Raw genomic sequence first — 14,876 nt, forward strand, 5'->3', positions numbered from 1 at the left:
ACCTTCTTGAGATCAAGTGTACTAAAAATCTATGCAAATGAATAAAGGGCAGATGATTTACAGGGTGTTTTGTAGATACTGAATTTTGCCATCTGGACACATGCAATTTGAAATATGAATATAGAATATAGAATAGCAGGCCTATAAATGACCTTATTATGGCCAAGTCATACATCTATGGACCGTTCCAATGGCAGAGTTCAATCTGGATTTAGTACTGTACCACAAGGCGCCCGTTACAGGGCAGCAAAGACCATGAATGAAATCTACTGTAAGTACAGTTACTTTTGTATAATGTCCATAGCTCCGCAGTTTTTTTCCTAGACGTTCACAGAAAGGTAAAGAAACAATATACGTTGTATTTAATGGCAATAACGTTCAGGTTTGTTCGACCTGTGAGATATAATCACGAAAATAACACTTTTTTCACGTCAGCCGGCTGCAGCTTTTACAGCGGCTGGTGTGAGCTGGGTAGTGTAGTTTTATGAAATTTCGACATCCATCGAAAGCCCTGGGTCTCCTCTTTCTTAGGACTACAACAATTTCATGACGGATAATATTAGACGGTTACTGCATGTAATAGATGCCAGCAAGGATGCCGCGCCTCCTACGGCTGTATTATCCTTAGCCGTGATGAAAGCCTTTGACAGGTTGGAATGGTCTTATTTATGGACAGTACTTAGAAGGATGGGGTTAGGTGATGGGTTCATTCATATGATTAAAGTACTATATACAGATCCATCTGCCATGATTTTAACAGGTAAATTCTGCTCTCCACTCTTCCCTGTGTCGCGCTCGTCCAGACAGGGTTGTCCTCTTAGTCCCGGACTATTTGCTCTATCCCTTGAACCTTTAGCACAGTACATAAGACAATCCCAGTCCATAGCACCGATCTCAATTAAGGGCACACAGCATCACATTAGCTTATATGCAGATGATGGAATCTTGTTCATGCAAAACCCTGCCACCTCACTACCTCATCTTCTCAAAGTAATAGATGATTTTGGCAATCTATCGGGATTTAAGATAAACTGGCCAAAATCGGCCTTCCTTCCACTCAATGTGACTGCGAAGGCTACCTTCCTCCCAGCAAATATACCCATGGTAGAACACTTTAAATGTCTTGGAGTTGAAATATTCCCCACTATAAGCCAAACGGTGAAGTATAATTATTCCGGATTGCGAGACAGGATCACAAATTACTTCGGCAGGTGGTCAAAATAAAAAAAACTCATTACAGGCCCTAGCGTCAATAGTTAAGATGAATGTTTTGCCCAGAATTAACTTCATCAGCTCAATGTTGCCGTTACCACCCCCCCCCCCCCTGCTGGTTACTTGCAAAAACTACACTCCGCTGCATATACATTTATTTGGAACAACAAACGTCCACGATTAAAAAGATCCATTGCAGAGAAATAAATCCGACGGGGGTTTAGCCTTTACAGACTTCAATTATTACTTTAAAGCGTTCTCTTTGAGACCACTGATCACCTGGTTTGATTCTCAAGCAGCGGTATCCTGGAGACCATTAGAGGAGAACATAGTGGCACCACATAGACTGCAGGATATAGTATACACCAACTTATCAATTAAGCAATGCAACTTAAGATTTGGCCCTCTTATTACACATGTGATCCGGATATGGCGTGACACACAGAAAAAGTGTACTAACCACCATAAATGGCACAGGCATTCTCCCCTATTTAATAACAATTTAATCCTTATAGGAAAAACAGATACCAGATATCAGATACCCTGGATGGGAAAAGAAAGGCATACACACATTGGGGGATATCTTCGATGACCATGGTCTCCGCAGTTATCGAGATATATTCAACAAATTTGACCTCACCAGTTCGACTTATCGCTTCCATCTACAAATAAGAGCAGCTTTGAAGGCTCACAGAGTTCCATTAGATATTCCACTTGAGCACCACAGATTTCACAAATTATTTTATGACAAGGAGACGTCGAGACGCTTTGTCTCTGACTTTTATCGCCACTTACTTACGTCCTCATATAAGGTCCTTCCCCTAGACTCGGTCTGGAGGAAGGATATCCCAAACCTGGAAGTAGATTTTGATGGGATGCAGTCTGGGAAAATGTTCGGCTATCATCACGCAACCCAGATCACCAACAGATTAATCTTAACTTTATTCATAGGACTTACCTGACCCCTAGGCGATTGCACCTAATGGGTCTCAGACCGGACTCTCGATGCTCCTTGTGTTCAAACGATGCTATTGGTACATATATGCATATGTATTGGGAATGCCCTCCTGTCAACACTTTCTGGGAAAATGTCACCACTCAATTATCAGAATTTTTGTCTCTGACCATACCGACACTGCCTTCTGTATTGTTGTTGAATGATGTTTCTCAGTTATCGACCTCTGTACATGTAAAGAGACTCATTTTGGCGGGTCTTACGGCTGCCAAAAAGTTGATAGCGTCACGCTGGATTCAACCGGATAAAATGTGCCGGAAGGCATGGGTTCTCACCTATCTCGATGTGATTTATCTAGAGATATCCACTGCACGAATTTTAGGTATTAATGAAGCCAGCATAGCAGTATGGATAGCTGTGGTGGATAAGATAAAGGAACACATATAAATTTGGAATTTTCTAATGCTGAATGAAGTAGTGGATGTATAGTCCAAGTGGAGGTCCTGAAGGGGGGGAGAGCGAGCAAGAGCCCATGTATTGTATTTATTATTTGTATGTCTTTTAACACTTTGACTGCCACTCACAGCTTTTCTCGGATTTACAATAGTTACGTTGAAAGCCACTCACGAGATTTCTCGGATTTTTTTTTTTTTTTTTTTTTAGCGATCTGAAATCATATTGCATCACGCGAGCCTACCCTAGCCTACCCAAAGGCCGCCGGCGATCAGATGTGAAAAAAGCGCCCCCTATCGTCTCCCAGATGACATCAGGGATTTTGGAATGGACTCAATAAAAATGGATGGGGAAAAAAAATTATTCCAGTCCACATTTTCCAGTCCACTGATGCAGCCGGGGTTACCAGAGTTCATTCTGGAGACTCTGAGCCGCGGCAAGCATGAGATCTACTGTATACACGTTAGATCTATACACTTATCGATTTTTTCTAATGGTGATCAGGAATTGGAATATACCAGTTGGATATCATCTGATGTCAGGTAAGGAATCTATGTTATCAGTGTTAGGATAATCAGACTCGTTTTGATGAAGATATAAGCTTTTTTCTGATATGTGCTCCAGCGGTTTCACTGTAAAATCCATGAGGAAATGAAAACGGCTATTATCAGCGCGCGCCTCGAATGTGCGTGCGTGTACGTATAATATTGATCATCTAGCGTTTATTTGAAAACGATTCATAAATAGGCTTTTCAAAATGCTCTCAAACTGAAATGAAGCGATAAAAAAACAATCTGCCTTGACAGCACTGACTGGAAAATGATTCTTTGATAAGCGATGGGCAGATTAGACACATAGCCATAATTTAAAACATAGATTAGGCGATATTAACGTTAACATTAGCGCCGATGGTGGCATTCATGCACTAAGTCGTGCGCCCCCTGGTGGCACTGAAAGCGTTAATCTACTTTCATTCTGATTTAATTACTGGACTGTCATTATTGTTATTATTATTTCTGTTATTGTCCTGTGATTTATCGTTGATTATTACTGTTACTGTACAGTTTGTCTTGTTTCATGTTAAAAAAAGGGAAAATAAAAAACATTTGTTCAAAAAATAAAATAAAAAAATTCATGACGCCGTAATTTCCTCGCGTCTAAATCATCCGGTTTCCGATGCAATGCGCAGAGATTTTTATAAGCTCATATTTTGCTAATAACACTTCAAATAAAAGAAAAATCACTTTGACTGTTGTTTTGATAGGGTTAGGGGCTTTACTCTTGGCTACATTTGAAAAAGCAACATTAATTAATACGGACTGTATTGGGCTTAAGGGGTTAAGTCTGCAGTTTGAAAGGAGCTGAATGATTTAAATAATAATGAAAAAAAACATAATAATAATGTCTGTAGTGGTGGTCCCACGCGGTACCACGCTGTCCCAGCACTTTTCTGAGCAGAAGTACGCTCACACAAAAATGCGTTCACAACTTTCACTCGACTCGTCGCGCCGTGCACCGGCAACTTATCTATCACCTAGTCTTTGCATAACAATAGGATACCAATAGCATAACAAAGAACGAGAAGTGCAAAACCAAAATACAAGCCCTGTACCAATTGGTGGCGGTTTGCTTGAGCTGTGGAGCTCTCACTATGTGACAAATGGTCCCGACTGGAAGGATGAGGCATTAAGTTGTGCTTCAGAAGGAAACTGTCCTTCTATAAACTGTAAGTTACATTGTTAATTTAGTTTGTATTTACTTTTCTAGTTTAAGTTAATTCAATTAAAGAAATTGTAACTACAATATTGTACCTACAATTACATTTAAAACATTGTTTGTTTTTCAACCATATCTGTTGACAATATAATTTCTTTATATATTGAAGGCTACATCCTGCTACCTTTTTCAGCTTCTCTATTTCAAGGCAATATTTACAAAAACTAAACTAAAACTAGTAATTTCCTATACAAACATGTTTCCTACTATTTATGCATAATAATAATCTGTTCTGTGCGCACGCAAGGGAACATGTATGCACGTGGCGTCATTTAACCAGAGTACAGGCACTTCTGATATTACGACTGCACCCCTGATCGTCTGTACAGCTTAATTGGCGAGGTAAATGACAGTGGGTCATAGGTGTTCTGACTGCCTAAGCAACTAACATTGATCTAATTAGGCTCTTGTTAAACACAAAGAGCCATTGATTACTGATAGGAAACATCTTGGCTGATGGTATTGACAAACTCAGCTCACTTTTGAGAACCAATATTGATTTAAAAAGTTGTTTTAAACAAGAAACTGAAATGGAAACAATACATGCTAGGACAATGCAGTCAAATGATGTCCTTGCTAGACACGTACGGTACAGTACTGAGACACTTGAGAAAATTAGGTTTAAAGCTACAGTATTTATTGTATTAATGTTGATTTGTATTTATTCTAATGTTACATAACTTAATATCTTCATAATATATACTATATCTATCCTGCTAAGACTTTTACACAGTACTTTGTTTTTCCCCTATCTTAACTGAGGGTTGAGGTAGGTGGATGTTGTTTGTTCCATTGCAATGTGGGCCTGTGAAGCCAATGACAATGAGCTACTGTATACAAATAAACTTGACATGACTTGAATATGCATATGAAATCACAGGTCTAAAAAATTAGTGGCTATCATATCATCCCCTGTGCCCTCTTGACAGGGGAATATAGAATAGTGCTGCATGATTAATATAATCGCAATTGCAATCGCAATGTGAGCCTGTGAAATTATATAACCACAAAAAAAGGCTGAAATTTGCTATTTAATTAATGGTAAATGGTGCATTTATAATATATACCGTAATTTTCGGACTATAAGCCGCGCCTTTCCCCCCCATTTTTTCGACCCTGCGGCTTATATGTGACTCGACGTGACCAAACCCGAAAATGTAAAAATCGAAATATAGCTTTTTTGACTGCATTGAAATGTTATTCATTTGTTCCCTTATTTGCTAAACTTAATACAACTTGTAAATGAGTTAATTCTTGTTATTTGTCCGACAGTATTGTGTCCCAATACTAATTACATATGGTAATTAAACATTAAAACACCTGCGGCTTATAGTCCAGTGCGGCTATACACATCATTCAATTTAGCTGCTGCGGCTTATAGTGCGAAAATTACGGTAGTGCTTTTATCCAAAGCGCTTTACAATTTTGTTCCTCACATTCACCCATTCACTCACACACTCACACACCGACGGCGGCGGCAACCATGCAACCCGGGAGCAGTTAGGGGTTACGTGTCTTGCTCAAGGACACTTCGACACGCTGGCCGGGAGGAGAGGGAATCAAATCGAGAACCTCCGGATTACCAGATGACTGCTCTACCTCCCGTGTGTGTGGGCTGAATGCATGCGAGTGAAAGCCCACAACTTCTCACATTAAATGTCCAAATCTGAGCTGTTAAAGAGCTGCATATATGCTTATATGCATTCTATTTGTGCACATAGCGTAGCAATTGCTGCGGTCACAAAATGGTTAGGAAGGGTTAGATGTTCTGGTCACAGGAGAAGTTAGATGTTCTGGTATCAGGAGTACCACGTTTGAATGGTAATCCATTTTGTGAATACATTTGTTGAAACAACATATTTTTTGGCAGACAGCTCCTTCTTATCAACACTGCTATCTAACGTTAGCAAGCAACGTGTGCATAGTGCGACTTGTGTAATGGTAAGTAACTTGTGTTGTGCTGGGAAATACCGTTCATCACTGCATACAACTTGGTTTAATCCAAAAGTCCATTCGGAAACTTTGTATTATGAAATAAGACATTCAGAGATGTCTGGTCACGGTACTATTCTCCCTGTGGTGCACGTGATTCAGGAATGTAAACAAACACGTCACCAGCCACCCAGGAGTAATCTGTATTCAAAGTAATTATGGGATGCAGATTTTTATTTTATTTACATTTTTTATATAAAAAACATTTGGTTATGTTTGCGTTGAGAAATAAACATTTCAAAACGATCAGTAATGCATTTTCGTTGATAACCAAGCAAGTAGACTCATGACACCATTTATTTATAATTTGTGATATCAATATTGTCCACAATAATCGCAATCTTTCACCAAATCATGCAGGGAATATAAAACACCTCTGACAGGGGAATAGAAAACACCTCTGACAGGGGAATAGAAAACACCTCTGACAGGGGCATAGAAAACACCTCTGACAGGGGCATAGAAAACACCTCTGACAGGGGCATAGAAAACACCTCTGACAGGGGCATAGAAAACACCTCTGACAGGGGCATAGAAAACACCTCTGACAGGGGCATAGAAAACACCTCTGACAGGGGCATAGAAAACACCTCTGACAGGGGCATAGAGAACAGAACACCTCTGACAGGGGAATAGAGAACACCTCTGATAGGATAATAATAGAACGCTATTTAATTCCTCTTGGAGGCTGAGCAATGGGGCAGCATCATTAATTGTTTCATGGATAGGATTACAATTCAAAATGCAACTATTTTAATTCAATCACTGAAGAGGGTTTAACCCCTTATGAATCTGGCAGATTTGGCATAAAACGCCTGACAATTGCATACCCAGTAATTTGCGATTTATTCTTGAACCACTTATAGCACATGCATGAGTCTGGTCTCTTTTGAAAGGAAACATTCTGAACTTTCTTTCACAACAGGAAGAATCTAATGTAATAGAGTTACAGAGGTTTGAACACACTGAAATAAGTTTTGTTTACTCACGTCTTTGTTTACTTGCAAACAGATGCCTGCAAAAGAGTTCCAGCTGAAAGGTTTGGGCTGGAAAACATAAGATAAGATATTCCTTTATTGATCCCCTTGGGGAAATTCAGGCATCATAGCAGCATGGGGGAGGGGGGAGGGGAGGTACAGGTAGTGTAACGGTTAACGGTTAAATAGCCTGAAGTCTTATCTAGTACAGGTCCAAAGTTGATAACAATCCGATGGAAAATTAGTGTCTTACACAATAATTTGTAATAATTAGCAAAAGGGCAGACCGCAACAATTCATTTGGACGGGGGAGTCAGAAATCCTCCAACAAGCGACTTATCCGTCTTCTTCTAGCCCTTTACCGTAGGAATCAGCCCTCGTGTAATATACCACTAGCTCCAGCATTTCATTGGCTACAAAATCGGTCAATAATTTTAACCGTGAGAGGTGACTGGTCCGTTCAGGGCCAGCCGAAACCGGACATGGTCACTTGTCCGAAACGGTTGTCCGGCCTTGTAACCCGAGATTGGAAGCACGTCGAGTAGGGTGTCAATCGAACGGCAGCCATACAAAAAAGAATAAAAAGAAGCTAAACTACAGCCCAGGGGGGGGGGGGGGGGGGGGGCTGTCAGAATTTGAATGGGCACCAAACTAAACCGTCTGCCAATCTGTCACACTTGGCAAAGCAGGCTCAATTACAGACAGACATACTACTGGAAACTACTGGATTCCATACTGACATAAGTGCACGTGCCATTACCTGAATAACTGAGACAGGGTGTGTGTGTGTGTGTGTGTGTGTGTGTGTGTGTGTGTGTGTGTGTGTGTGTGTGTGTGTGTGTGTGTGTGTGTGTGTGTGTGTGTGTGTGTGTGTGTGTGTGTGTGTGTGTGTGTGTGTGTGTGTGTGTGTGTGTGTGTGTGTGTGTGTGTGTGTGTGTGTGTGTGTGTGTGTGTGAGAGAGTGGGTGAGAGAGAGACTGTGTGTGTGTACCTGAGTCAGTATCTTCTTCTTCTTGATGGCAGCAACGTTGGGACCTGAGAAGAGCTTCTCCAGAGCAGCCAGAGCAGCGCTGGCCTTGGCTACCTTCTTATTAGGCCCCGCCCCACGGAACTTCTGACCATCCACCTCAACCTGACGACACAGGAACACAGTTTAAATAAAATGGTAGATGAGTCAGCAGTCAACCACACCCAATAAGATAAGAGATGCTCCCCTTATATCCACATCAGTCAAGCAGTCAGTCCATTAGTCAGCCAGCCAATCAGTAAGTCCATCAAACAGCCAGCCAACCAATTAGTCAACCAGCCAGCCAGTCAATCAGTCCTGCTGTCAGCAAGCCTCTTAATCAATTAGCAGAGCAATGGAGCAGTGAGGCGCAAGTCAAAACAACACCCCCTGTAGAGAACAGACCTGCACAAACAACCCTATATCATCACGCACCCCTGTAGAGAACAGACCTGCACAAACAACCCTATATCATCACGCACCCCTGTAGAGAACAGACCTGCACAAACAACCCTATATCATCACGCACCCCTGTAGAGGACAGACCTGCACAAACAACCCTATATCATCACGCACCCCTGTAGAGAACAGACCTGCACAAACAACCCTATATCATCACGCACCCCTGTAGAGAACAGACCTGCACAAACAACCCTACATCATCACGCACCCCTGTAGAGAACAGACCTGCACAAACAACCCTATATCATCACGCACCCCTGTAGAGAACAGACCTGCACAAACAACCCTATATCATCACGCACCCCTGTAGAGAACAGACCTGCACAAACAACCCTATATCACCCTATACGCCCGCCGGTCCACTACAGGATAGCATATCAGTGTCATGCGGAAGGGTTATGGTGCGTGAAAAGGACATGCACAGTACCCCACATTGCAGTTAGGGTCAATGTTAGCTTTAAGGTTCGCTTAACGGTTATGGTTCGCTTATAGGCTATAACGTTAGGTTTTAATAAGGTTTAGGTCAATGGTTATGGTTACTTTAAGGTCATTAAGGTTAGGGTTATGGTTTGGGTGAGGCTCTCGGGAAAAGTGTGTCTCGGTAGTGTCATGGTAAAAAGCATCTACCACCGTAGAGCCCCGGGTTTGATCCCCAGCGGGCAGACTTATAATGGTTAACCATTGAGACTAGTGTGCGTCAGACACACGTCTACGGGTATCTGAGCATGAAGAACAGGCAGAGGTTGTGGGAGAGGCGTGGGAACGACACCAGGGCATGATACAGGGGTTGGCACAGTGAGCCAGAGGAACTGATTCAGACTCTGCGGCTGATTGTCTGTGTATGTGTCCTGTATAATAGGGTCCTCCCTAGCAGAGAGGCGAGAGCTGCATTTGCCTCGGTTTCTATATAAAGCCACATATGGAGATTTTGCCCATTTTATCTCACTTCTCCGTTGGGAGTGGATATCTGGACCCTATAGGACACGTTCCATTGATTGGCTCTCTTACACTTAAATCACCTAGAGTTTGTACTTGACTCCACTGCTTTTAGCTTCTGTGCTCCTGGAACATCAAACAAGAAACTCTAAAACTCAATACTTTGGTCAATTAAAATCTGTAATCACCAACCATTCCACCATAATCTGCAGTTGCTTTAATTGATTGTACAAACTCTTATGATTGCATTTATTTTATATTGTATTGTTTATTGTATATTTCTTGTACTTATCATGTATTTATTATGTATGTGTCCTCGACGTGATTGAAAATGAGGGCTTGTATTGTTAGGTCCTGACCTCCATGACGAAGCGTTTGTCGTGGCTCCCTCCGCTCTCAGAGATCAGCTCGTATTTGAGGCCTCGTCTCTTCTCGTTCAACTCCATGACCGGGTTCTTCCCACTGGCCGTCAGAATGGGCCCCTGAGTTCTCACCTGGGAATACAGAACGGCACAGAAGTCTGTGTTAAAGGTACAATCTGTAACGCCATCAAACAGTGACCTCTAGTTTAGACAAAAGAGCCCTGCTTGGTTTTGCACTTTGTTTTAAATTTTTTGTTTTGGTCTGATGTGTGGGTTGGAGTTTAGTAACTTATTATACTGTGGATTTCTCCAGACCTCTCTTGGCAGAACCTGAGGTGTGGCCAAAAATAGCAACACTAAGGTTGTTTAGTGTTGTTTGACGGCATTACAGATTCTACTGTTAACTTTGCCCAATTTAAGAATTCATAAATTTTATTCCTTGATGACAGTCAAACATATTAGTGACCATGAAGAACTCAAATTCATGATGTCATCAAGTATAGATCTGCTCCATAGACAATGAATTGGGAGAGATGGTAAAGACACAGAGCATCCAGAAAGATGTTCTGTGTATTAGGGCTGCAACAATTTGTCTACCACGTTGACGCCATCGACCATGAAATGTCGTCGATTTGCATATTCCTGATTGACGCATCGTATTGTTACTTGTATGCCATTTGGCAGACGTTCAAAGTCATAACATGCGTAATGTGTAATCTGACTATTGTGCAATGAATCACATTCAAAATATAAATAACTTCTCTTAAAGGGGAACTATCTTATAAATGGCCTTTTTGAGTGTTTAGCATTGTTTCCTAGCTATGTGAACTTATATTAATATGATCTATGTCTCTAATTCTCATATTGGCACATTCTTCCAATTCTCCTCTCACAATATTCACCCTCACTGAACTGAGTCATCTGAAAATGTGATGATTTGTGATGTCAGAGAGACACCGCTGCATGATAATGGCGAGGTACATGATGAGCTGCACACAGTGGTTGGAGCCCAGGCTCAAAACGGCTCGAGATCTTGAGGTAGAAAAATGCTGTTTTTGAGGACTTGATTAGAAATACAAAACAATAAATAAAAAAATAAAAAATATTACAGAGGTGTTCCATAGACTCACAGGAATTGTGTAAAAGTGCCCAAATAGTGAAAGAAATAGTAAAATAGTTCCCCTTTAAACCACTATTCGTGATTCTGCCTAGAGCCAGGACTCGACAGTGCACGCTTCGATCGCATTTTATAACTTCCGTGTTTCATGGCAACTCCAGCTGGAAGGGAGCGGCTGAGCCCGATACCCCCACCTTAAATTTTAGAAGCAATGACAGCTCTTCAGCCCTGCGTTCTACATCCTTGCCATTCCCGTATGCCCACGTCGCGGTAAAAACCTTAACTAATGTTAGCTGCTAGGGCGGCTAAGTGGCGCAGTGGGCAAGGCGCTCGCCACTAACGCAGGATATGCTGGGTTCGAGGTTGGCAGTATTAGGGGGTGGGAAAGCCGGTGGGTGGGGATCGGACGTTGTAGACAGCGACTCCTACAGGTCGGTTGGTGCGCCTGTACAGCAGAATCAGGAAGTATCGGGGGCAGCGTGAGCCTCCCACGCGTTACTCCTCGCCACTGAGAGATCGCGCTGTACAGGTGAAAAGATGCGACGGCTGCCTCCTCGTGTACCGGAGGGGACACGTGATGCAAGGCTTCATCCACATTGCAGCCGACCAGTGGGAGGCATGGCCAACAGCGTTCGAGACAGGGGAGGGTAGAATTGGATAATACGAAATTGGGATGGGAGAAAAAAAATAGAAAAATGGGGAGAAAAAGTAGATAAAAAATAATAATAATGTTAGCTGCTAATGCTAATGCTAAAAAAGCTTGGCTAAATAGTAGGGGTGTGGACATTTCTCGATTCTAAGATGCATCAATGCAGTGGCAGAACATAATGGATTATTATAGCCTACTAACATTGATGTGTTAAAGAAAAGAGAGAGAGATAGAGAGACACTCACTCACACTCACTGTAGGAGAAAGAACCCTCTCCGGGACCAGCTTGGTTGACATTAGCAGCTACAGTAACATTAGTTTAGGTCATTGAACTGTAATAATAATAATAATAAATAATAATAAATTGTATTTGTAGTGCACTTTTCGTTCACTAGGATCCCAAAGTGCTACAGGGTTAAAACATAGTTAAAGAAAATTATAATTATTAATAATAATAAAATAAAATACAGAATAAAAGTGTCGCATAATTTTTCCGGTTTGCTCGCACTGTCGAGTCTTGACTTTAGGCACATAGCTCAAATGTACGCATATAACGTCGAACATTTGCGCAAATTGCTGCGGTCAAAAATGGTTAGTAAAAGTTAGACAGGAGTCTTCAATAACGTTTGGATGGTAATCCATTTTGTGAATACATTGTTGAAACAACATCTTTGTTGACAGACGGCTCCTGCTATCTTAACGTTAGCAAGCTAAGCATGCATAGCACGACCTGTGTAACGTTAAGTGACTTGTGTTCCGCTGGGAAAGACCGTTCATCACTGCAGACAACTTGGTTTAATCCAAACGTCCATTCGGAAACTTTGTATTATGAAATAAGACATTTGGCGATATCTGTGACTACAGTATTTTCCCTTCTTGGTGTGGTCAGCTGACACTGTTGACACGCCCACTACGCAAAGCTAGTGCTCTGGTCACGTACATCCACTCAACTAATAGAAAATACAGCATCAGGCTAATCTAAAAGTATCAATACTAATAACATTTTATATTGAACTGTTTTTAACAGCTGGGTATCACAATACTTTTCTAGTATCTGTGTATCGTGCAACACTAGTAAAGACATTTATTTTGACATTCTGATTTAAGAACATTCTAAATAAAAGATGAAATGTATCTGACTGCTTGTATTAATTGGTGAAAAAGTAGCCATGTGCAGTAAGATTTAAAAATTGAGGATGATTATATTATTGAGAAGATTCACAGCTCTACTAATAGCTCACAGACACAGGAGAAATCGGTTTTGTGGAGTTCCAATAGTGAGGAGGAGGGGGGGGGGGGGGCTGAGCCTACTCTTTTTGACATGGTTAGGCTAATTAGCTTTAACAATCCTGATTCCTGAGCCTATTTTATTCAAAAGAAAACATTTAATCGTATCTCCTGTGCTGGCACAAGCACTAACATACACACAATACATTTAATAATTAATGGAGATATACTAAAAAAGCTATTTATAATTTTGGGCAGGTAAAAAATTGGAGCTGTCTACAGAGTGTGTTGTGTTATTGCTGGAGTGTGTGTGTGTGTGTGTGTGTGTGTGTGTGTGTGTGTGTGTGTGTGTGTGTGTGTGTGTGTGTGTGTGTGTGTGTGTGTGTGTGTGTGCGCGTGCATGTGTGTGTACCTCCAGTGTGTTGGAGCTGTCTACAGAGTGTGTTGTGTTATTGCTGGAGTGTGTAGATGTCTCGCTCTTGCCCTCGCCATCTGACTTCTCGTCTGAGCTCATGGGGTCCAGGTCTGTGTCGAACCCTGTAGGATACCCCATCACCTGTAGCACCTGAGAGGGGAGGAGACACTTCTTCAATCAATATCTGAAATGAAAAAGAAGAAGAAAAAACAACAAAACAACACTAACCTTCTTACTGCCTTGCACTCTTCCTACTATACTATGCCTTTACTACTATGCACTCAACACTGCAGCACCCAAGTTTCAGCACTGTTTGATGAATATTTATTTGTCACGTATAAGGTACCTGTACATTACAGTGCAATGCTTGGTTCTGTATGAGCCCCTGAGAATGTGCACTATACAATATACAAACTAAGGTACAACAAAAATGCAGACAATGAGGTACAAAAACGTGCTGTATATACTCACGCTCATGGCTATGTACTCATTACTATATACTGGCTATATGTACACATTACTATATACTGGCTATATGTACACATTACTATATACTGGCTATATGTACTCATTACTATATACTGGCTATATGTACTCATTACTATATACTGGCTATATGTACACATTACTATCGTTCAAGTTTCTCAAGTTTCTTTAATAGTTGTCATACAGAAGTACAGAATACTTTTGTACAAAATGCTTCTTACTGTTGCGCTCCAGAGACTGTGCATGACAAGATAAGTATGAAATAAAAACATAGTAAAAATAGTAAAAATTAGAAGTAAAAAAAGAGGTCACAGTGTTCAGTTTAGACATATGTACAATGTTCGTAGACGTAGTTACCATACAATATACAATACTGTGCAGTGTACTAATATACAATACTATATAGTGCAAGGCATAAATGGACGAGGTGCAGTTTTAGGTACAATTCACAGTAGGTGTACGAGTTGTAGTGCAAATCCTTTATCAATAAATATAAAGTGTAAGTGTGTTTGTGTGATCTAAAGTGTGGAGAGTGGGTGCTGCAGTGTGTTGTTTGTTTGAGTGAGTGTGTGCGTGTGGGTGTGTGTGCTGTGTGCATTTGATGGTTGTTGCATAGTGATTATTGTTCGTTTAGCGATTATTGTTCGTTTAGCAGCCTGATGGCCTGGGGATAGAAGCTCCTTCTGAGTCTTTCTGTGCTCGCCATAAGACTCCGGTATCGCTTGCCTGACGGCAGCAGTTCAAAGAGGCAGTTGTTCGGGTGGCTCGAGTCCTTAATAATTCTCTTAGCCTTCCCCTTGCACCGCTTGTTGTAAATGTTCTGGAGGGTGGGAAGCCCCCCTCTAATTGTGC

At 41.3% G+C, this 14,876-nt stretch overlaps 1 protein-coding gene across 2 annotated transcripts in view; it reads right to left on the minus strand.

The window, feature by feature from the left end:
• strbp (spermatid perinuclear RNA binding protein) overlaps window positions 1–14,876 on the minus strand; it is a 141,910-nt gene that overhangs the window by 13,533 nt on the left and 113,501 nt on the right. Inside the window, exons 12-15 of one of the 2 annotated variants that reach the window (XM_084324534.1) lie at window positions 13,536–13,688; window positions 10,128–10,262; window positions 8,356–8,496; window positions 7,378–7,434 (exon numbers count right to left, since the gene is read on the minus strand). In XM_084324534.1, coding sequence (XP_084180660.1) covers window positions 7,378–7,434; window positions 8,356–8,496; window positions 10,128–10,262; window positions 13,536–13,688 — 486 coding nt within the window. The remainder of the gene's footprint in view (window positions 1–7,377; window positions 7,435–8,355; window positions 8,497–10,127; window positions 10,263–13,535; window positions 13,689–14,876) is intronic. The other variant, XM_084324535.1, reaches the window with a different exon arrangement.

The sequence above is a fragment of the Notolepis coatsorum genome (genome assembly GCF_963971535.1).
Source record: "Notolepis coatsorum genome assembly, chromosome: 11".
In the NCBI taxonomy this organism is placed as follows: domain Eukaryota; kingdom Metazoa; phylum Chordata; class Actinopteri; order Aulopiformes; family Paralepididae; genus Notolepis; species Notolepis coatsorum.